The following is a 21,745-nucleotide window of genomic DNA, read 5'->3' as shown; positions in this document are numbered from 1 at the left end:
GGGAAGGGTTTAATCTATAGTGGCTCCCAAGAAGTAGGGGGAAAACAAAGCTGTTCAACGAACAGCTCTGAATTGAGCCCCTACCATCTGGCAGGCAGTGGGCAGGAGGCCAGGGGTTTAGTGGTGAACAAGACAGTTGCTGGCCATTGGCCATGCCCTGGAACTCCTAGTCCGGTGGGAGGTCCGCAGACCGCTAAAGATACTTCAGAAATACTATTTAATTACAGTCCTGCCGAGTGCTGGGGAAGAGAAGGATGAGCGAGCCTAACAAGGGGAACTAACCTGATCCAGGTGCTAGGGAGAGCTAGGGACAGCAGGGAACATGAGTAGGGTGCCTTGGTGAAGGGGGAAGGGCAGGGAGACCAGCCTGTTTCCGGATGGAGGTGTTTAGAATTATGTATTATGTCCATGACACAGAATTTAGCGTTTCTGTGGAAAGACCTCAGGAATCACTGATGCAGTCCATTAAGGGAAAGGTGATGGACTTCAGGGTGGATAGCAGAGACGTGTGACCTGCATGTATGAATAATCTGAAGTAAAGATGTAGGGAGAGGGCAAACTCATTTTAGATGAACTTCTTAAGTATTGGTCTGAAGTAACTAACATTGGAAGGCTCTTTATGAAACTGCTGGGCTCGGTAAAATGGTCCAGTGTTTATGTCATGTTGGACGGGCAACTTTCTTGGTATTCCATGGACTCCCAAGGCCTCTCTTGGATCAACTCACTGTTTACTGAATATATCTCATATTTTTCAATCATTGTGTCTCGTCTTCTCTCCATTAACTTACATATTACTCATTGTAAGGCGTAGTTCATTATCCAGTCAAAAAACCTTCCCTATCTGCCTACATGAAAGTTGACCCTCCCTTCTTTTGTGCTGATTCACCACGTGGCTCACTTTATCATTCTCATATCCTGTTTTGTCTTGTTGGCATATTTCTCATATTGCTTTTGTTTATCTATATGGAAACTATATGGAAAATTCAGGAAAGACTATGCCAACTATGTAAAAAGCATAAAATAGTTATTGGGTGAATGAATGAATGTAACAGCTATGGAATTTTCTATACAGTTGATGGGAAAATATCGTTTGGGCCTGTAACTTGCTGGTTTCTTGTCCCCTGTCCTGAAATATGAGGTGTGTGCTCTTTTTTTTTTTTCCTGGATGGTACTAATCTGAAAACTTCCCAGTGAAAACACTGTCTCCTTTGTGTAACTTTCATCTTAGACTTACTGATTATATTGGCAAAACAGTCTGCACTTCATAAACTAGAGGGAGAAATGCAGCATTTCCAAAGATAATCTCTCAAGTAGACTCCTCCAAATGGCTGCCGAGCCATACAACAGGAGCTATGCTAATTGAGGATGATTAGGGTTTTAGTGTCTTTCCTAACGAAAGTCAAAGAAACTCTTTCTCTTCCTAGATCGCTCTGTGCCCCTGGATTATTTTGGTTGGGTTGACATATTCCAAACTCAAACCTGCCTACTAGCCAGATGTCTGTGACTACTGAGTTTCCACTGGTTTTTCAGTTCCCAGTGATTAAACCAAAATAAAAAAAGGTGGTGCCACGTCTGGCTGACAGCAGACATTGCCAATTGCCAAAGCCCCAGCGTTCATCACGCGGTTGACGTGGTGTCTGCTACCCTTGCAGGAGGCAGGCAAGTCTTTCCAAAGGCCAAGCTTCAAGGGAAAACTCGTAAGCAGGTAGGGTCATTTGGAAATGATTTGATGAATAGGAAACTTATAGGCCAGCCATTGAAAATCTCATTTGTGATAAATTAGCAGGAATGTTTTGAGCTTCCACTGAAGGTAAGGTCTGCCTTTCCCACGTGCTGCCCTTCATAACTGACACATTACACATGTCTCCAGAGCATGACATATGGCTTCCTGAACTTGCAAATGTGGCCTAAATGTGCTCTGTTGGAAGAGCATCTGTTTAAACAGTCTCCTGGAAAACTGAGCCATGTGCAATAAAATAGTTAATTTCACGTCTGTGAATGTTTTCTCTAAAGCCCTTTAAAATGTTATTTTTAGGAACTACAGTAGAAAATTTACAAATTTAAATTTGCGTGAAGGCTGCCTCTGAAAGGGTAATGGACCATCAGTCCTAAGCTGTAAATATTAAAAGATTCATAGAGCATGAATGATGAAGGAACAGTGCGGAAGATCTAATTCAGTAATAACAGTCACCATTTTTTGAGTGCCTAATATGTGCCAGGCCCTTTACGTACATTACATTTAATTCTCAGCATAACTTGCGAGGAAGTGAGATCCCTCCCATTTTACAGATAAGGAAATGCCCATAACCTGCTCAAGACCACTTAGGTGGGAGGTGGTGGTGAGCTGGAATTCCAACTCAAAAGCACTAACCTCTGAAGCCGGTCCCTCATTCTACACCAGGAGTTCTTGGCTTTGGCTTATGGATGGACTGGGGATAAGGGTTTAAGCCAGAGACCTTTATGAATTATATGCAAGCTCTTGCAAGTTTGTGCATTATTCTGAGGAGAGTCCATAACTTTAGCAGATCCTCAAAGGGATTTGTGAGACCTCTTCCAGAAGCAGATTTTGGCTCCAGGCTGCCTTCATCTTAGACATGAGGAAATAGCAAGTGAGAACACAAAATGTCCAAAGGCACTTGGCGCACTGTTGATTTGACCAAAAAGTGAACCACGAGCCTTCTTTCTGAACCGTGTGTGTGTGTGTGTGTGTGTGTGTGTGTGTGTGTGTGTGTGTGTGTGTGTGTGCGCGCGCGCGCGCGCGCGCGTGCATGGGTAATAAATCACATATAGAGATAAGTGCACCTCTGTGGAGCCACTAACCAGGTCATGAACTAGAGCCCAGGACCCTAGAATACTCCCAGGTGTCCCTCCCTCATCAAATGGCACACCCTCCCTTCCAACTACTATTCTGACTTTTAAGGTAACCTCGTCCTTGCTTTTCTTTATACTTTTACCGTCCCGACATGCACCCCTAAGTGATATGGATTCACCTTCCCTGTTTGCATTTTTGTCTACATGCAGCATGCTATTGTCTTCTTCTGTGTCATCTTCTTTCAGTCATATTGTTTTTAGTATCCATGTTGTGGTGTGCGTCATAGTTTCTTCATTCCATTGCTTGATAGACTGTAATTTATCTTCTGTTATTGGACATTTGGTTATGTTTCATTTCTGCCTGTTATGAGCAATGCCTTTGTTAAAATTCTCATACACATCTTAGACACAAGTTGCACATGCAGCTTGTAGGGAAAGCACAGTATGTATTAAGCTTTTGTGGGGGACAAAATATTTAGTTCTATGAGGAAAAAGTGAAGAATCCTTTTCTTCTCCCACTCCCTTCCTTAATGCGTCTGTGGGTAGCCTTTGCATAGATGCCACTTGTCCCAAAACTTGGATCAAGAATCAAAGAGTGCACTTGAACCTGAGTTCAGGGCTCTGACTGAGATCTCTGGGATCAGAGTCTCCAGGATGAGGCATGAGAGTCTGCACATTTAACCAGTGATTCTCGTGACTGGGAGTCACCGGGTTCACCCCGATGAATTGATAAGACCTGTCTCCTTAGTTATGAGGAGGAGGTTCGGAGAAAGTGTACCCATGATTAAAATATTGGAAAATTGGCTTTAGAATATTTAAAGGAGTAGAAAAGTTAAGGGAGCTGGATTTATTTAGCCTATTTAAAAAAACCCAGAAACATGATTGATTAATTGTTTTCTCATGGAACACTACATCAAAAACTAATGATGTAGATGGTGATTAACATAATAAAATAAAATTAAAAATTGCAAAAGAATGAAAGTTTTATAATTGAAAAAAAAATTTGTTAAGAGAGATTTAGGTTAATCAAGAGGAGGAAACTCCTGCTAAAATCAGCAACAGATACGGAGCGTTTGTTTGGTACCAGAGGGGTAAGAAATAAAGGCTGTTGTCGTGCCTTCAGGGAGCTGAAGACAGGGAAACAAGACAAGCACACATCAGCTCTGGAACAAAGGCCAGGACACAGTATTTTACTGAGTCTAGACGGTGGGCCTCGGGGCAGCTGTGTAGGCGGCCCCCTGGGGCACCATGGAGGAGAGAAGCAGAGAGACATCACCAGGAAAGGCGTGAAGAGCCTGCAGGGCTTGAGGTAGGCTTTAGAAGGAAGCCTTTTCGTTGGCCGATGGGATGACAGAGCATTCTAAAGCAGTGTCATCCAGTGTTTTTTCTTGTGATTCCCCAGTAAAAATACATATTTATATCACCGCCCAAGATGCATACATAATCAAAAGTCTCATGAAACATTTAACTTTATTAAATATGGTGCATCTGATGTTTGCTGTTTTTTTCTAACTCATTTTTGTTAAATGTTGGATGAACCCGCTTGCAGGTTGACACCACCATTCTAAGGGGACCAGGAGCCCAGTGTGGAGGCAGAGCTAAGCCGCCCTATGGAGGGAGTGCCATTTAGAGGAGGGGATTTCCATGGGAAGTGGTGAGGGGGGATGGGATATTTGTGTGGTGATGGTCTCTAGAAGCCTTCCCTGATTCTAGAGTATGAGTGAATTACATTGCGTTGTTATGGCAGAATTTGAAACTTCACCTATCATATGATCTACTTCTGACACCAAATGGTTTTCTCTATACCCACAACTGGTCCTCCAACTCTTCCGGCACCAACAAGGTGTCCCAGCAATGCAATTCAGTTCTGACACGAATGACCTCGAGGTATTGTCAGATCCCACAGTTAGGGGCCCAGTCCCACAAAACTGCTCCCATTTCAGATGCCATCTACATCTGGGCCAACTGTACATCTGACCAACGAGCTATGAAGTTGGCGGGTTCCCACAGCCCATGCCTCAGGTTTGATAATTTGTGAGACAGGCTCATAGAACTCAAGCACTTTTGCTTAGTATTACTAAGTTTATTATAAAGAATACAAATCAGGAACAGACAAATGGAAGAAAGGCACAGGGCAAGATAGGGGATGTGTGTGTGGGTGCGTACACGCAATGCTTCTACTCCCCCTCCAGCATCATCCTCCCCCTAGTGCCCCGATGAGTTCACCGACCTGGAAGTTCTCTGAACCCTGTGGTTTGAGAGTGGGTTAAGGCTTTTTATGGAGGTTCCATTATATAGGCATAATGGGTTAAATCATTGGCCATTTGCTGATTGACTCAATCTCTAAACCCTCTCTCCTCCCTGGAGGTGGAGTTAGGTTCTAACCCTCTAATAACATGGTTAATTCCCTTGGCAACCAGTCCCCACCCTGAAACTATTTAGGGGCTTCCAGCCACCAGTCATGTCATTAACGTTAACTCATGTAAGGGGCTTATTATGAATAACAAGAGATACACTTCAGCCCTATCACTCAGGGAATTCATGGATTTTAGAAGCTCCAATGCTAGGAACCAGGGACAGAACCAAATCTATAATTCTCATATCACAATATCACAACCTATTTATCTGACCAACCCTACTGTGAGTCAGTAAATTGGGCAAGATAACTTTTTAAGATTCCTTTTGATGCTTGGTTTCAAATTCATACCACTTAGCAGAGGGATAGAGGTGGATGAGAAGAATTTGCTTCTAGATTCTCAATAGAGCACCTTAAAAGTATTAAACATCTATTTTATCTCATCCTGTGGATGGCCATGGAACTTTTGGTATGGAACGTAGCACTGGGTAGAATGGTTTTATGGGAGAAAATACAAGGACAATCCCCATGAACGGGTTTAGGAGAGGAAGGTGATAGCACCTTGAAAGCCATGCTTTCTGGGAGGAAACATGGTACGGCCCATTGTGCATGTCAGAACTCCTTACAAGTATCACCAACCGCCTGGCCCAGGACTAGAGAGCTCAGTCACATTAGCATCACCTCCTCATGAGTGCTGGCCAACAGGCTGGGCAATGTCATTTCAGAATCTGGATTCCTGGGTTAGAGCGAGGACAAATTGAGATCCTTCTTGTCCCCCACTTTTAGCATACTTGGGAGAATTTTAAGAGTAAACTCTTAACTTTTCTCTCATTTCCCAGCCAATGGTCTATGTTCTCCCCCAGTTTCTTCCTCAGGTTTGCTCCTGCCTTCCTGATTTGTTCTGAACTGTTCTCTTGGCTCGGATTCTAAGGCCAATGTATATAGCACCCATCTGTTTCCTGTATAGCACCTGTTTCCTTCCTGCCACTTAACAGTGAACCCCCTCTGCAGCACAGACAGGTTGAATGGGGGTGTGGATTATTTATTAAATCTTTGTACACGTGTGGGTAGCTGTGTTCATCTGTTCTAACAGGAGAGTAACTTTGGGCCTGCAAGGAGGAGACACTAGATGAAAGAGAAGAATTTTAGATCTCAAGGGATGTGCCATTGACCTTGTCCTCCAGAGGGTTGTGGGGGGGGGAGGGGCGGCAGGCATCTTTCTTGCTGTGTCCTCTAGAAACTGAACTCCCTCAATATCCACATGTAACCAATTTTAGGGAATCCCTACAACCAGATTTTACTCTGCCTGAGTTCAGTGCCTTAGCGGCACTGAAAGGAAAATCCTTTCATGCGGCCTTTCTTTGCTTGAGGACTTTCAGTCACACCCTCTGAGGTTTAATTTCCTTTTGATCTTCCCTATCCAGTTTTAAGTTGGTCAGTTTAAATTAGGGAAGGATTTAAAGACAACACTAATAATGTGGCTTTGGGATAATGTAGCGAGGAACCATTGGTCCTGAATGTACTTTGATGAATTTTTTGTTTTGTTTTGGCTTGTTAAATGCTGTCTGGGGGAAATCAGTCTGTTTCTTGGTGTTTGCTACATTTTGTTCTTAGGTAAAGCTTCCTATTCTACCAACAAACGCTTGTCCTTGAAGCAGTGTATGTATTGCGTTCTTCTGCAATAGGAAGCCTGATTTGTCATTGAAGATAGAACCTGATGTCGTCTTTGTGAGTGTATTGATAGTTGAAGAAGTGTGGATGACATTGGCGTAGACACGTTCTTAACTTACTAAAAATATTTAGAGAGCTGCTTCGTTCTATATGATAGCCTCTAGCTACTGGCTCTGGAAGTCTAAAATTAACAATTCGATTCCTTAGTCATACAAGCCACATTTCCAGTGCTCGGTAGCTGTATGTGGCTAATGTGATAATGACCATTTGGGCCAGATAATTCTTTGCGGGGGTGGGGGTGGGGAGTCGTCCTAGGCATTGCAGAATGTTTAGCCGCACCCCTGGCCCCACCTACTAGAGGCCAGGAGCATCTAGTCACACCGATAAAGAATGTCTGCCGAGATTGCCAAATGTCCGCAGAGGAACAAAATCATCCCTGGGTGAGGATAACTTGCTTAGTTTGTCCAGTGCAGATATAAAACATTTCCATGAACAAAGACAATACTGTCCTAGAATAATCTCCAGCAAAGTTTGGTTGGCGGACATTTTATAGAGTAAGCATTTTTGAGCTTTAGAGGAATCAAGAGTAGTCCTCTGGTCCAAAGCCTCGGGAAACTGAGGCGCTTGAGAGGTTTGGGTGACTTAAGGTCCATAGCATGGAAGTACCAATCTAGACTGCTAGATTTCTCGTTCATGCAGCCTAGAGGACAGACTTCTGATTTTCATTTCAACCTATCTCCTCATTCCTGTGTTCTCACACTCAGTGATGGCTCTGGGGAGGAGGGAGTCCTGAGAAATGGGAGTGGCCCAGTCCTGAGCCTCGAAGCAAATTCCATACCTTAACCCTGCGCACCTCTATTTTACTCCCCCATGGTCTGTGGCTTTCTCTAAGGCCCTGCCTCTAGGCTGCAGTTGGAGGGGTGCCTGGGATGTCTTGTAGACCCACCTTTGCTGTATCAGAAGGTGGGGCCCTATTGGGTTTCCCAGTTCCATCAGTGCAGAAAGATTGGGAACACGCTCCTCGGGCTGTGGAAGGTTGTAGTCCTGTAAAATTTCCCTCTTGTTAACTGTTAAATTTCCAGTGTCTCTGTCGGCTTCCATGCAGTGGTCCATGGCCAAGCCTTTAAAATTAAATGCCTGGCGGTTTTTAATCTTCAGAGGTCACAAGGAAGCAGAGAGCCCTGCAGAAAGTTTTGAAAAGGGAGAAGGAATCTTTCTAAGGGTGTTGGTATCCACAGCGGGAGGGGCCAGAAAGTAGGCTTAGCTAGGAGAGGTCTGGAGGGTAGACCGGCCTGCAGAGTGACCCAGGGGCCCCAGGATGTGCCCCAGAATCTTTTCTCCCTGAATTAATCCTGTATATCTCTCCATGACTCTTCTTCAATTGCTGATTTTATTCCCTTCTCTGTTCCAAAACCTTCAGTGGCTCACTGCTGCCTTTTCACATGTGAACCTTCTTGGTCTTCTACTCAAGGCCCATTTGCTCTTGCATGGAGATCTCCTCTTCTCCTTTGTAAGAGTAAAAACCAATTTTTATGCACGTGAAAGCTTTATTGTTACTGTGGTTCACAGAATGATTCTGTCGGGGTTGGGGGTTGGCAGTGGTGGAGGCTTTGCTCAAAGCTGTTTGATGTTTAATAGCTCGCTCAGGAAGAATTTTTTTTTCTGATGATACTTTGTTGAGTCGGTAGCCCGGACAACTACTTAAAATCATTATGCAGCTCAAAAATCAGGGCCCAGGGAACAGGCCAGAAAGAGTGGCAATGAAAGCAGGCGAAGAGTTGTGTGTAAATAAAACCTCAAGTAACCTTGAGCTCTGGGCCAGTTTGGTTCTGTAACATTGTGGGCCCAGTGAGCTGTGGCCCGGGTCAAAGGCCAGTATCCTGAGGAGCCAGCTGTCAGAGTTTAGCTGGAAACAAGCTAATGTGTAAACTTGCCTCAGAGTCTTTTCAAGTGGCTTCATTTTCCCAGCTTCACTGAAAAGAAGTGACTTTATTTCAGAGTTTGCTGACCAGCTGCTGTTCCATTGAACTGTTGATGTTTTCCTTTGGGAAACCAGTCTTCTTGAGTGTCTCCACGGTGAAGGGGAAGGTATCTGATTTGGGGGCAGGTTTCGATTTTAGTGACGGGAGGGTGGAAACTGGGAGGACCGGGGTCCTGCTGGTCAGTGTGACTGTGGCCACTGTTGTTCACTAGCTCTGCATCTCCCCTTTGCTCCACAGACCAACGAGTGGAACAAGAATGATGACCGGCTGCTACAGGCTGTGGAGAATGGAGATGCGGAGAAGGTGGCCTCCCTGCTGGGCAAGAAGGGGGCCAGTGCCACCAAGCAGGACAGCGAGGGCAAGACCGCGTAAGCTAAAAAGATTGGTTTCTAACTGGAGTGATTCTGGCTTCTCGAGAGTGTTCTCTGGAGTCCTTGGGATCCACAAGGGAACTTCACAAATGCCTTGAAGGAGACTTTGTGAAATTACTGTCCTCCCCCATTCCTACCTCTCATGTTAAGATGTGTAAGAGGATATTTTCATCTGGCTCCTGTCTCTTCAAGTTCCAAATTGCACACTGACCTTTACCTTGGGTGGCTATATTTGTTTTCAGGTGTAACCAAAGATTACACCAGAGACGAAATAGCACCAGGATTGCAACCAGTTGACAGGTAGGAAAGGAATTCTGTCCTACATTCGAAACAGCATAAAAGAGGGTAATTTTTTCATAACCCTCCAACCTTACTATTTATAGTGTTATTTTTTTTTAAACCCCTTCCTTAATGTAGATCAGTGATTACATGAATAGCGTGAATTTTGCATTATAATTCGCCATCTGTGGTACTCTTGCCTGCCATAATTAGAATCATAGATTTGAGAGAGAGAGAGTGTGTGTGTGTATTTGTATCCATCCTTACTCTGGTCATACTATAGAGAGATCATTGACTTTGTAGCTAAATAGACTTCTAATCTGGACTTCATCACTTATGAATTGTGTAATCTTTGAATCTTAATTTATCCCATTTAAATTGAAGATGATAATCTTTAACCACAAGGGTAGTTATGAATATGAAACAAGATCCTGCCTGTGGTTAGGCACCTCCAGAAGCAGGTTCTGAGACAAAGATTTGAGTGTGAGCTGTTTCTCTAGCCAGTGCTCCCAGGAGCACACAGGAAAGGCCTGAACCCACGTGGTCTGTTACTGATGGGCTACTGCTGTGGGCGGCTGGAACCCAGTCCTGCTAAGACCTCTGGGAGTCTCTTTAGACTCAGAGGAGGGGTTGGCCAACTCTGGCCTTCAGTCTGTCTTTGTAAATAAAGTTTCAGTGGGATGGAGCCAAATCCATTTATTTAGCACTGGCCTTGGCTACTTCTGCACTGCAAAGGCAGATTTGAGGAGTTGAGGCAAAGACCATGGCTTACAAATCCTAACGTATTAACTCTCTGGCCCCTTGCAGAACTAGTTTTCTTACCCCAGGTTTAGAGTATGCCTCAAAGTTATCTGACCCAAGGGGTAAGGAAACTGGGGTATCTATTCCTAATCACTTGTCCCTCCAAGGTTGAGTGCTCCTCCTAGGGCCCATAATGCTCATGGGCAGAACAAGTCCAAGAGGTTATGAAAGGGGCACCTGTAGCTATAGATAGCATAGGTAAAGAGCTAGCAGTGGCCCCCAGTAGGTACTTGATAAATCTAGTTCCCTTTCCTTCTTATCCTAAACAAGTGGTTCTCAGTCCTGGCAGCTCCCGCCTGAGAATCACCTGGGGTACTTTAAGAACGTTTTGATGCCATGCGCACTCCAGATGTTCAGAAACATTTTGTCTATGCAGAGGCCCAGGAATCAATATTTTTATTATCTTTTTATTTATGTATTTGTTTTTAGATTTTATCATTTGATGTAGAGAGAGCACAAGCAGGGGGAGCAGCAGAGGGAGAGGGAGAAACAGACTCCCCGCTGAGCAAGGAGCTGGATTTGGGCCTTGATCCCAGGACGCTGGGATCATGACCTGAGCTGAAGGCAGATGCTTAACCGACTGAGCCACCCAGGTGCCCCGGGAATCCATATTTTTTAAAGCATCCCATGTAGGTTCGACCAGAGAGAGCCATCATCTAGAAACTAGATTGACTCTAGGTTGATTGATTGATAGATAGTGAGAATAAAGGGCAAATTTTCAGAAGATTGAGCATCACATTTTAGCAAATTCTGTCAATGAAAGCCTCTTCCTGGAACCCACTGAATCCCATAGCGTAGACACTAGTTTTATTGTTTGGGGAGCCACAAGATAGCCTACAGAGCTATGCTCTGTCTAGGGAGCAGGCTAGTTCATATGCAAGGGGAAGAGGGAAGTGTTCTCACTCAGATTAGAGTCTGGTCTTCTAGGGGCCGGGCTGGTCCTCTCCGCCAAAGCCCCCAGGTTGAGCTCCCCACCATCAGCCTCCATTTGACATCCCAACTTTGCAGAGGCCGGTCTCTCGGGTGTGGGGTCCAGGGCTATAATCCTGGTGGATTCTGACATGGCAGGCAGGTGGGCTTTAGTTGTTGCCTGATAATTGTGTTGAGTGAGTTGCCTACCCAACCTTATATAATTCTTGGTTCTTAACCGTCTTGCAGTCTAGATTGTAATTTCCTTGACAAAAGGGACTGTTACCTTCTAGTTCATCCCTATAATTAAATCATCTAGCCCACTGCTCAGCTTATAGATACTCAAAAAATATTTGTCTAATGCGTTAATTACCCTTTTCCCAGCATGCCGCACTTGGAGTCGATGCTTTCTGAGCCACAGTGGCAGAGACCATGCTCCTAAACCTGCCATGAGATATTTGGTGTGGGGACTGCTTCTTGTCCCTCTCTAGAGCTCTCTGGGCTCCTGCCACTCGCAGCTCAACTTGGCAGATGCCTGCGCAAGACAGCCTTTTACAGCCCTCCCAGAAAGGTGGGAGCTAGATGTTTCCAATAGTTTTGTCCAAGACAGCCCTCACTAAAATGAAGATGGAAAACCTAGGTCAGCGGCTTAGCCACAATTGTGATCACCTTAATAAATTTGTACCTTTTGTTAATAAGACATTATGGGTGGAGTAGATGGCCAGGCAGTTAATGTCTCTCTCTTTTTGTTGTGGGAAAATATATATAACATCAACCTTACCGTTTTAACCACTTTCAAGTACACATTTCATTGACATTAAGTACATTCACTGTGTTGCACAACCATCATCATTTAGTTCCAGAAATTTTTCATCATCCCAAAAGGAAACCTTGTACTCCCTAAGCAGTGACCCTCCTCAGCCTACCTCCCCTCCCCCTGGCAACCACTAATCTTGCTTTCTGTCTCTGTGAATTTGCCTATTCTGGATATTTAATATAAATAGAATCATACTGCTGGGCCCCTTGTCTGTGTTGTTGTTGTTGTTGTTGTTGTTGTTGTTTTTCACTGAGCGTAAGGTTTTCAGAGTTCATCCTTGCTGCAGCGCGGATCAGTTCTTCATTCTATTATCTTTGCATGGGAGAAATGCATACAGCAGTTACACCAAAATCACCCCCTCCACTTGGCAGGTGGTAAAACCAAGGCTCACGTGATCTAGCTCTCCCTGAATTAACCCCAGAACCAGTTCTACCCTTGCCTTTGTACTTACAAGTCTGCCATTTTTTGCTTTGATGACTCCTGTGTAGAAAGTTAGAAGAACTATGAAAAACAAGGAAGAGAAGGTCATTATTTTTTCAGGGGAGGATTTTTCATAAGTAATCATCTGTTAACATTTAATTTTTCTGCTTGGAATATTCCTTACGATGATTAAAGTTATTAAGTGATAACTGTAAGGGTTTAATTGTCAGCGGCACCGCAGAGTTTATCTATCTGGCTGCATAGTTTCATTCAGATCTAGTAGTTTTGGTGTTCAGAATAAGGGGTGCTCTGGGGATGGACACCATGGCCCCTGCCCCTTTGGTATCATGGAATCATGCAAGGCCCAGAGCGCTGTTGTTAACAGGAGCCCCAAGCAGTGTTGTCCCCTTGGCTCCTGTCCTCTCTGGAGGTCTGCACTTCCGTATTTGGGTTAGTCTAATCCGTGCTTTCCTGCCCGAGTGTAGGTGTGTCTCCCTCCCATTTGAAGATTTTTCTCGAGCTGTGGAGACTTTTCCTTTGTCCTGTACCATTCTCTCCACATGCATCGATTGGTTGCAAACTAGTAACTTCCTCGGAGCCGTCCTGAGTCCGTGACAGAGCAAGGTAGCGCGTCCCCTCTGCTGAAGTTCTTGGCTACACCAGCCCTGTGGAGCTTGCAGGCCCAGCATTTGTTTGTGGACGCGTACAGAGTGGTAGGCAGTTGTCTCTAAAGGGTAAGGCCAGTCACACACTCAGTTAGGTCCTTGCCTCATTCTCTGCCTACTCGTTTGGGTTTACTCTTTGACTTATCCACCTCCCTGTCAAATTAGGCTGGAGGCCTCTTTTCTAGCAAACTCTTATAGTAACCCACTTTGTAATTCTGTTTAGTAATGGACAACATTTCCCTCTTGCCTGACAACCTGCAGTCCCGATTTGGGCTCTCCGGCCCTCCCACTGGCCCTGCCATTACTTCATCGAATGTTTTCTTGCCCTGCCTTCTCCGGGAGGCGGGGCTGTTGGCTCCCTGCTCTCCCCTCATGTTTGCCCAGGTTCGGCGTCCAGTCCAGAAGACCTCCTCTCTGATGTTCTCAGTCCTTTTAAAATTTTTCTTCTCTTTGAAATACCGGAATCTTGATTTACAACTTGACATGTTGTTCTTGTTCCTTCAGTACAGTAACAGAAAAGTCTGTACAGCTTAAAAAAGACTTCTGTTTTCTGAAAGGCTTGAATCCTTTATAACACAGCAAGATCCCTGAAGACAAGGATCATGTGATTTTTGTTGTTGTGTTGGGGTCTCCCACAGTTCCAGGCAGAGAAGAGGCATTCAGTCAGTATTTGTGGATGTGCCTTTTCGGCATAACAGTTATGGAGAAGACACTCTTTGTCAGTGATACCTCATGGGGAAATTAATTAGGAGTGGATTAACTTGGGGTTCAAGAGGAAAATAACCATCCTGGTGAACGTCACAACCTGACGCTTCTCTTGTCCCTGCTTCCAGTGCAATCTAGAGAGAGAAATACTCAGCCTTTACTACCTGGAGAACCAGATGACCCAGAAAAAATTCCAAGAATGAGGTGGCAAAGGCCACCATCTTGGTGGACATTCTCCAGAAGCCTCCATAACCCAAGGTCAATAACCAGAAGGGGTGGTTTGGTAATTCTTCAGACTTTTAGTTTCTTTCTGCCACATTTCCTTGAGGGAAAGATAAGAAACTTTGAAAATTTTCTGCCTCTAAAACTGATCAGACAGGGGTTAAAAAAAAATTGAAAGCAATTGAATGACTGGAATTCTTTTAGAAACAAGTAAAAGAAGGGTGCTGTCTGGGGTCAGAAGAGAACAAAATAGAGCAAGGCAGAGAATTATAGCTGCAGCCTGTGTTTATGGGGTCAGGCTTGGCTTCCCTTGACCCATCTGTTCTCTTTCCGTGGTGGAGGTGAGGATGTGGAAGGATATCATTGCCCTAAAACCTCGTACCATAGAACAGTCTAATTGTTTCCAGATGCTTTCCCCTACATTTAGATGTGCATTTAATTAAAGTTATGTATGTTTGCCTTAGGAACAACCAGACTAAATAAAATCACTGCTGGGACTATAGTATTTGAAGAAATACCACCCAGGCATGGGTGTATAGACATTTATAGATTGTGTGTGTGTGTGCGCGTGTGTGCGCACACGTGTGTGTATATATATGTATATATATGTGTATATATATATGTATATGGTGTGCGTACATAGTCTACATTTCAGAAACCTGATCTTTCTGTTTTGAAAACAAAAACTTGTGCTAGTATTTTTAGATGACTCCATGGAGCTTAAATATAAAATAGGGGAGGTAGTCTTTGACTTCTGCAGATCAGTACAATAAAGGGCTTCTGTGTCTGGAGGCTGGTTGTACTCTTTTCCTGTTTTCTCAGGGTAGGGATATAGCAGTTTGGTCTTAGAAATCAAGTCAGGCTGTCTGGGCTGCTTTCTCCAGCTCTCACAGGGCTGCCAAACCAATTTACCTAAAATTATACTACGTACTTGATGTGTAACCACAGCCTCCTTCCCTGGGAAATTACCCTCCAGGCAAAATCACCCTACGTCTTTCGTAAAACCTGTTGGTATTTGACAGAGGGATAAACTGAAGGATTTAATTGCTCTATTGCAAATCCACTTTGCTTTTGGTCACATAGATTTTTGAAGGTGATAAAACTTGTGTTCCTACCTTGCAACTGTGCCCAAGTGTTTGTTTAATTAATCTACCAGTTGGGAGGTACTCCCTTCCCTGCATGTAGAATGTTCCAAACTCTTGTAAGCATATACAAAAGAAGGAGGAAATAGGGACTTAGCCCACAAAATGCATAGCATCTAGCTGAGAAGACAAGACCAGTGCAAGCTCTGGAGGATGATTAAGTGCCAAAATATAAAATACTAACTGTAAGGGGTTCAAGCTGGGGAGAGATGGTGCATCACCGGAGTAGCCAAGAACTGCTTTCTGCCTGAGGTGTGATGTCAGGCGGTCTTGAAAAGTGGACGGGGCAGACTGGGGTTGGTATGGGGGGCAAGGAGGACAGTGTAGGTGTTGATCATAGCGTGAATAGAGCCTATCCCACATTGAAAAGAAAAGCAATGACACCACAGTTACAGTTTCCTTCCCTTCTCCAAGAGCTTATTGGAGTTTCAGGTCAGTGGTTCTCAACTTCAGTCCCATTAGAATCACCTGGACAGCTTTGAAAATGCTGATGTCACCCTCAGAGACACCTATGTAATTGGTTTGAGGTTTGGTAGGTATGGGGTTTTTTAAAGCACCCAGGTGACTTGAATGGCCGGCCAAATTGAGAACTCCTGTATTTGAACAACCCCAGGTTCCCGACAGTCTTTACCCAGTGAGGGGTTCCAGGTGGGCTGAGGAAAGCCCAGGGACCCCAGCATGCACACATGTACATATATGTATACATAATGCTTGTGCACAAAATAAAATGGCAAATTTGGGCTTAAGGTAAATTATGTTAAAGTAACGTAAGATACCGGGTTTTTAAAGAGAAATAGTGTTGTGTATTAAAGCTGAGCAGATCTTACTGCAAAATTGTGCTTTAGAAGGAAGACTTGAAACTATAGTATTACAAATTGATGAGAATAGGAAGTTTTGGAATTTAGATTTGGAAATTAAGTTTGGATTTGGAAATTAAGAACTACATTGACAGGGGTGCCTGGCTGGCTCAGTTGGTGGAGAATATGACTCTTGATGTCAGGGTTTTGAGGTCGAGCCCCACGTTGGGTGTAGAGATTACTTAACAATCTTAAAAAAACAAAAAAACCCAACATTGATCAAGAATGGGTGGGATCACAGGATTTTTCAGTTTAAAACTTTTCAGAGCTGGGTTGAGGATATTGAGAATGAAGGACTTTAGGCACACAGATGGGTCATTGTGGCTCAAGGTTTAGGCAGTCTGGCTTTACCCTTCCCTCCAGTTCTCTGGCCATGTCCTCCTTTGGCTGGACCGACCTCCACTCACAGAGATCAGGAGAGCCTGGGAAATGTGGTTCTGTGTGATAGAGAGCAGAGCAGGCACGGATGGGCAGGGATCTCGGTGCATGCAGTGACCTCCACCCATTCTAAACCCGAATGGGGGCGGGGACAGGGTGTGAAGGGAGGGACAGGGCACCTGGAGCAGAAGGCTCTCACGCGGACAGCAGCCTGGCAGCTTACAGGTTGAGGCCCGTAAGAGCACGTAGCGTGTGTTTGGCCTTGAGAAACACTTGTGCTTTCTCACCTGGGGCCCTGAAATTCACACCTTCCAAAATTCCACCACCACCGCTCATCCACCAAGTCTGGGTACCATTCAAGGCCCCGTTTTATGAAGCCTTTCTTAATTTCCAAAGTGGCTGAGCTTGCTCTGGCTGTTGGATTTGATGGGTCTTGGTTACCTATGTACTTAGCTTATCGCTGTTATTAGACTATGAGGATTAGAGCTCGATCTTACCCAATTAATTAGAAAGGAGTTGCTATTAATCATGTTAATATTGCATGTCCCACCACCGGGCTAGGGGCTTTTACGTGTGTCATTCATTCAACGAACCGTTCATTCTTTCACCCATTTTAAAGACCATGTCAATTTCCCATAGATTTTTCTCCTAGGGTGCTCTCAGTCACCCTGGAGTAATTTATGAGCAGAAAGTGTGCGTCAGAAAGCTTCAGGAATTAGTGCAAATCACCCCCATTCTATGGCTCTAGGTTCTAGAGTCTGGGGGTCTTTCATGAATACAAGAGACAGATCATTGTCCTCATGTAGATTTCATAATGCCCAAGTGCTATTTCCAGACCACGTTTATGAAACCAAACAATCCTGAAGGAAAAGAGCCAATGCTCAGCTGAAATGTCATGGGGTTTCTTAGCTCTGAGTATGTGGTCTTTCATCTCAGCGTTCCCCACCGCCTCCCCGCCCTGTCCCCAGGAGAGCTCTGTCCCTGAAGCAGCACTGCTGATTGTAGGCGCTTAAAGGACAGTAATCCTATTTTTACACCCTTTATTTTCTTTATGCCAATCACCTTTTATTGTATCTATCTGAAACAGTTAGCGGGAGAAGGCAACCTGTGTTGTCATTCCTCAAACTTTCTGCCCCATCGGTTGCTAACAGAAGCAGTGAGCAGGTCCCTGTGGGATCTGCTTCTGAAATGGCTGGGAGCCACGTAGCCACCGCCCTCCTCTGCCTATGGGGATTTCTCTCTGGGCCCGTGGAGTTGATCCCTGAGATCGAGTAGAATTCCGGTTTTCAAGGCTTTTATAACTAGACTCTATTAGACAGTCCTGCCTTCCTAACCCTCAGATTATAATCTGAAATGGGGATCCAGATCTTGTAGGATTAAGGATTATCCCACTGTAATATCTCGTGTGAGCTAAGCCCCGTTTGATTGTATGGACCAGATGAGTAAACTGAGGGCGGTGAATCTGAATCCGTTTGTTGTGCCATACTTGGGGATGGCAGAGTGGAGACCCAAACCAAAGAATACTGACTTTGAGTTCATACTTCTTCCTGCCGTGCGGATGTCCTAAAAATGGAATACGTATCAGAATCACCTGGGAGGGGGTTGTTAAAACACATTGCTGCCTCCACCCTGGAGTCTGGACAGGATCCTAAGAATCTGTATTTCTAACAAATACATCTGGGTGATCCTGATGTTGCTGTTCTGTGGACCATGCTTTGAGAATCACAGCACGATACGATGTTGGGAAGCAAAATCAAGCTTCTATTAATGTAAGTTTTAAGAACTTACAACCTGAGAAAAACAGGGTCATGCCAGTTTATGTGGGTGCCTTGGTTTAGGGAAACTCAGAACTTCAGACTGGAAAAGCAAATTCAAAATTAAAGATTTGCATTATCAAAAAAAAAAAATCACGTCTACATGCCAGGGAAATTGCAATAGGCAAGACAAAAGTCTCTGCCCTCGTGGAAAGTGGAAAGTATGGTCCCCTGGGACAGACAACACATGCTTCTTTAATGTGATTATCAGGTGCGTTGAAAAGAATGAAGAGGCCAGAGGCCATGTTGAGTAAACTTGGAAAAGGAGGGCCTCTCTGAGCAGACCCCTTCACTGGAGCAGATTGCTGAATGGAATGAGAGCTTGAACCATGCACTTTTCTGGAGCTCTTGTCCTGGGGGAGGGAACAGTAAGGCAAAGGCCCTGAGTTGGGAGAGTGCTTAATGTGCCCAGTGAACAGGGAGAGAGCTACAGGGTGAGGTAGAAATGGAAGCCAGGCCTCCTCAGGTAAAGCCTGGTGGGTCGGGGGAAGGACTTGGGATAACATCCTAATTCTGAATACTTAGCTTCCTTGATTTAATATGATTTAGTGTCCTTTCTTCCCTCTCCAGAAAAAAAGTCTTATCAAAAGAAAGCAAGTAAAGGATAGGCGATTTTAGGTGTTTGGGAGATGTTGAAGCTCTGTAGGGGGATAGAAAGCTGAAATGTTTCTGAACCTCACTGACCCCAGCAACCCCTCTCTGGGAAATGAAGGGTTTTTTTTTTTTAATATATTTTTAAAGATTTTATTTATTTATTTGACAGAGAGAGACACAGCGAGAGAGGGAACACAACAAGCAGGGGGAGTGGGAGAGGGAGAAGCAGACCCTTGATGAGCAAGGAGCCCGATGTGGGGCAATAAAGGGTTTTAAAAGGAAAGGGGGAGATGTGGCTTTATTCAGAAGAAACTGCTGTTTGAGCCAGGGCAGTGAATTCACGTCCTGCTCTTTTACATATTTTTACTAACCTCTTTGAGCCTCAGTGTCTTCATCTGTGAAATGAGCATATTGGATCAGCCTTTCCTTTTGGAACCTTCTAACACTCTGAGACTCTGGGTGTGGCTAGTGCTGGTAAGGTTTGCTGTGTGGTCGTTTCTTGGTGTGGGCATGACGGTTTGCTTGATTTAAGGAGTGGAAATTGGTATCAGAGGGCTGAATGAGGTGGCCAACCTGTTGCATTCTTGACCTGACTCTGCCAGCCCCTCGGGATCGGGAGCTGGGGTCGCAGTGAAGGGCGGCATTTAGGTTTGAGAGAAGTTTTCTATGAATGAATACGCTGAAAAAAATCAGAGTCTTTCTAAAAGGAGCCTTGTGAGTTTGTATTTCCTCCAAATATATGTTTCAGCTGGCAGTCAGAAACCAGAAGAATTGTTTATTACTCTGGAAGATGGAAGGAACTTTCCAGGCCATCACTCATGGGCTTCTGAATAGCAACAGCTCAAATCCCCTTCGGGTTAAGAGCCTTGAGAAATATTCCAGCCTTGTTCCGAGGCATTTATTTCGGGAAGGTTTGCACAACTCGCTGAGTGCTTTTGTAGGAAATGCAACCTCCGTTGCAGGCTGTGTTTGCTTCAGCGTTGAGATCACATTCCCAGCCGTGGGAGAGCACTCGCAACCCAAATCTGCCCCAGTGAGGAGCCTGTATTTGCTTTTTTGGCCAAATACTTCCATGTTTTTTTTAAAGATTTTATTTATTTATTTGAGAGAGAGAGAATGAGAGATAGCACGAGAGGGAAGAGGGTCAGAGGGAGAAGCAGACTCCCTGCTGAGCAGGGAGCCCGATGCGGGACTCGATCCCGGGACTCCAGGATCATGACCTGAGCCGAAGGCAGTCGCTTAACCGACTGAGCCACCCAGGCACCCACTTCCATGTTTTTTTTAAGTTTCAACTTTGTTTTTTAAAGAGCAGCACAGCCGGTAAGTTGTAATGTTTCATAGTTGGCGAGTGATTTAACAAATAGTGCGATTTCTCAGCACGGTGATAAAGGGCCAGCCTCGCAGGCAGAATGCCTTGGTTAGTTCCCCTGCTCGGTAGTGCTGGGACTTAGGGCAAGTTACTGAACTCCTCGGTGCCTCCGTTTCGGTCCTCCTCTGGAAATGGGGATGATAATAGTTATCCGCCCCCTAGGCTGGCTGGGGGACGTAATGAGTTAAAGCAGAACTCATTGTGGAGGGCAGGGGTGCCCCAGGGAGAGAGAAAGAGAGATGGAGAGTCACAAAACTCTTAAGCACCCAAACCTTGGGAACTTTCCAAGTGACAAACGCAGAGAAATTCCTAATATCAATAAGCAGCAAAGGGATCAAAGTGGTATTATGTAAATCTTCAGGCTGCTCTATTTGTGCCCCTTTCAGTTACTTCTCTGTGCAAGGGCCCAGCTGAGTTTTAGAAGCAACACTAAACATTCCCTATTATAATGAAACTTAAAACAACGTAGATTCCTTTTTTGTGAAACATACCCACGAGATTGGTTTTAAGGCTGACGGGATCGTATCTTCACAAGAACTTTGAAACAATGGGTAATGTGGTAAAAATGATGGTGTGAGGTTCTTAACTTGTCCTCCACTTAGAGCAGGGGTTCTCCAACTTGAATGTGCACGTGAATCAGCTGGAAAGTTGTAGAACACAGCTTTGGATTCAGGAGATGTGGGCTGGGGACCGAGAGCCTGCATTTCAAATGAGCTCCTGGTCCACGGACTTGACTCTGCGTAGCCCAGACTTAGGCTCTCGAAGGGCCGACACTTCAGCTACACTGGAATCTGGAGAGCCTACCCTGCTGTGTCCCTGTGCAGTGACGAGTGTCCCTGTCCCTGGGCCGGGGGTCAGAGGAGCGGGTAGAAGATTTTTATACCCTTCCCTCCTCGACAGAATTCTTGACCGATCTGAAGACAGAAACAAACCAACAAAATCTCTCTCCTAAGATTTCTTGCTATATAGAATCTTGAATGACATTTCTTGTCTTCAAAAGGAAAGGCCACCCTTTTTTAAAATGAGGAGTAAAAGCCCACATGGAGACAAAGCCAAAGGATATTCCAAATTTGTTTTGCATTCACTCTCTTATATTCCTCTAAGGGGAAATTTCAGCTGATAATTAACTGAAATAACTACTTCAAAGGGTTCATTAAGAAAGACTTAAACGTGGCTTCTCTGGAAAATTTAGGTTGTAATTAAATTCTCATCTCTTAAATTAAAATTTGCCAGGCAGTAGCAAGTCTTGGCTAGAATGTGGAAAGATTGGAGCCCTCCTGTATTGTCACTGGCATTGTGAAATGGTACTGCTGCTTTCAAAACTAGCCCACAGCTCCTCAGAGAGCTCAGCATGGGTGCCACTGGCCCAGCATTTCCACTCCTAGGTGTCTGCCCACTAGAATTAAAAACTGGTGTCCACACAAAGATTTACACAGGAATGCTCTAGCAGCATGAACCCAAATGTCCATAACCATCCAATCAATAAAGAAAATGTGACCTATCCATACAACGGAATATTTTTAAGGAAGGAATACAGATACATGCTGCAACGTGGATGAACCTTGAAAACATGCTAAATGAA

At 44.6% G+C, this 21,745-nt stretch overlaps 1 protein-coding gene across 9 annotated transcripts in view; it reads left to right on the top strand.

The window, feature by feature from the left end:
• RAI14 (retinoic acid induced 14) overlaps window positions 1–21,745 on the top strand; it is a 137,109-nt gene that overhangs the window by 72,903 nt on the left and 42,461 nt on the right. For 8 of the 9 annotated variants that reach the window (XM_073891042.1, XM_073891041.1, XM_073891040.1 and 5 more), the window contains one exon: window positions 9,058–9,188. In XM_073891042.1, coding sequence (XP_073747143.1) covers window positions 9,058–9,188 — 131 coding nt within the window. Of the gene's footprint in view, window positions 1–8,831; window positions 8,927–9,057; window positions 9,189–21,745 lie in introns of those variants that run through there. The other variant, XM_073891044.1, reaches the window with a different exon arrangement.

This window comes from Callorhinus ursinus, unplaced genomic scaffold (genome assembly GCF_003265705.2).
Source record: "Callorhinus ursinus isolate GAN/ISIS: 27379988/994484 unplaced genomic scaffold, GSC_fseal_2.0 scaffold3, whole genome shotgun sequence".
Lineage (NCBI taxonomy): Eukaryota > Metazoa > Chordata > Mammalia > Carnivora > Otariidae > Callorhinus > Callorhinus ursinus.
Note: the sequence above shows the minus strand (reverse complement) of the source record. Positions and strands in the feature narration are given on the sequence as shown.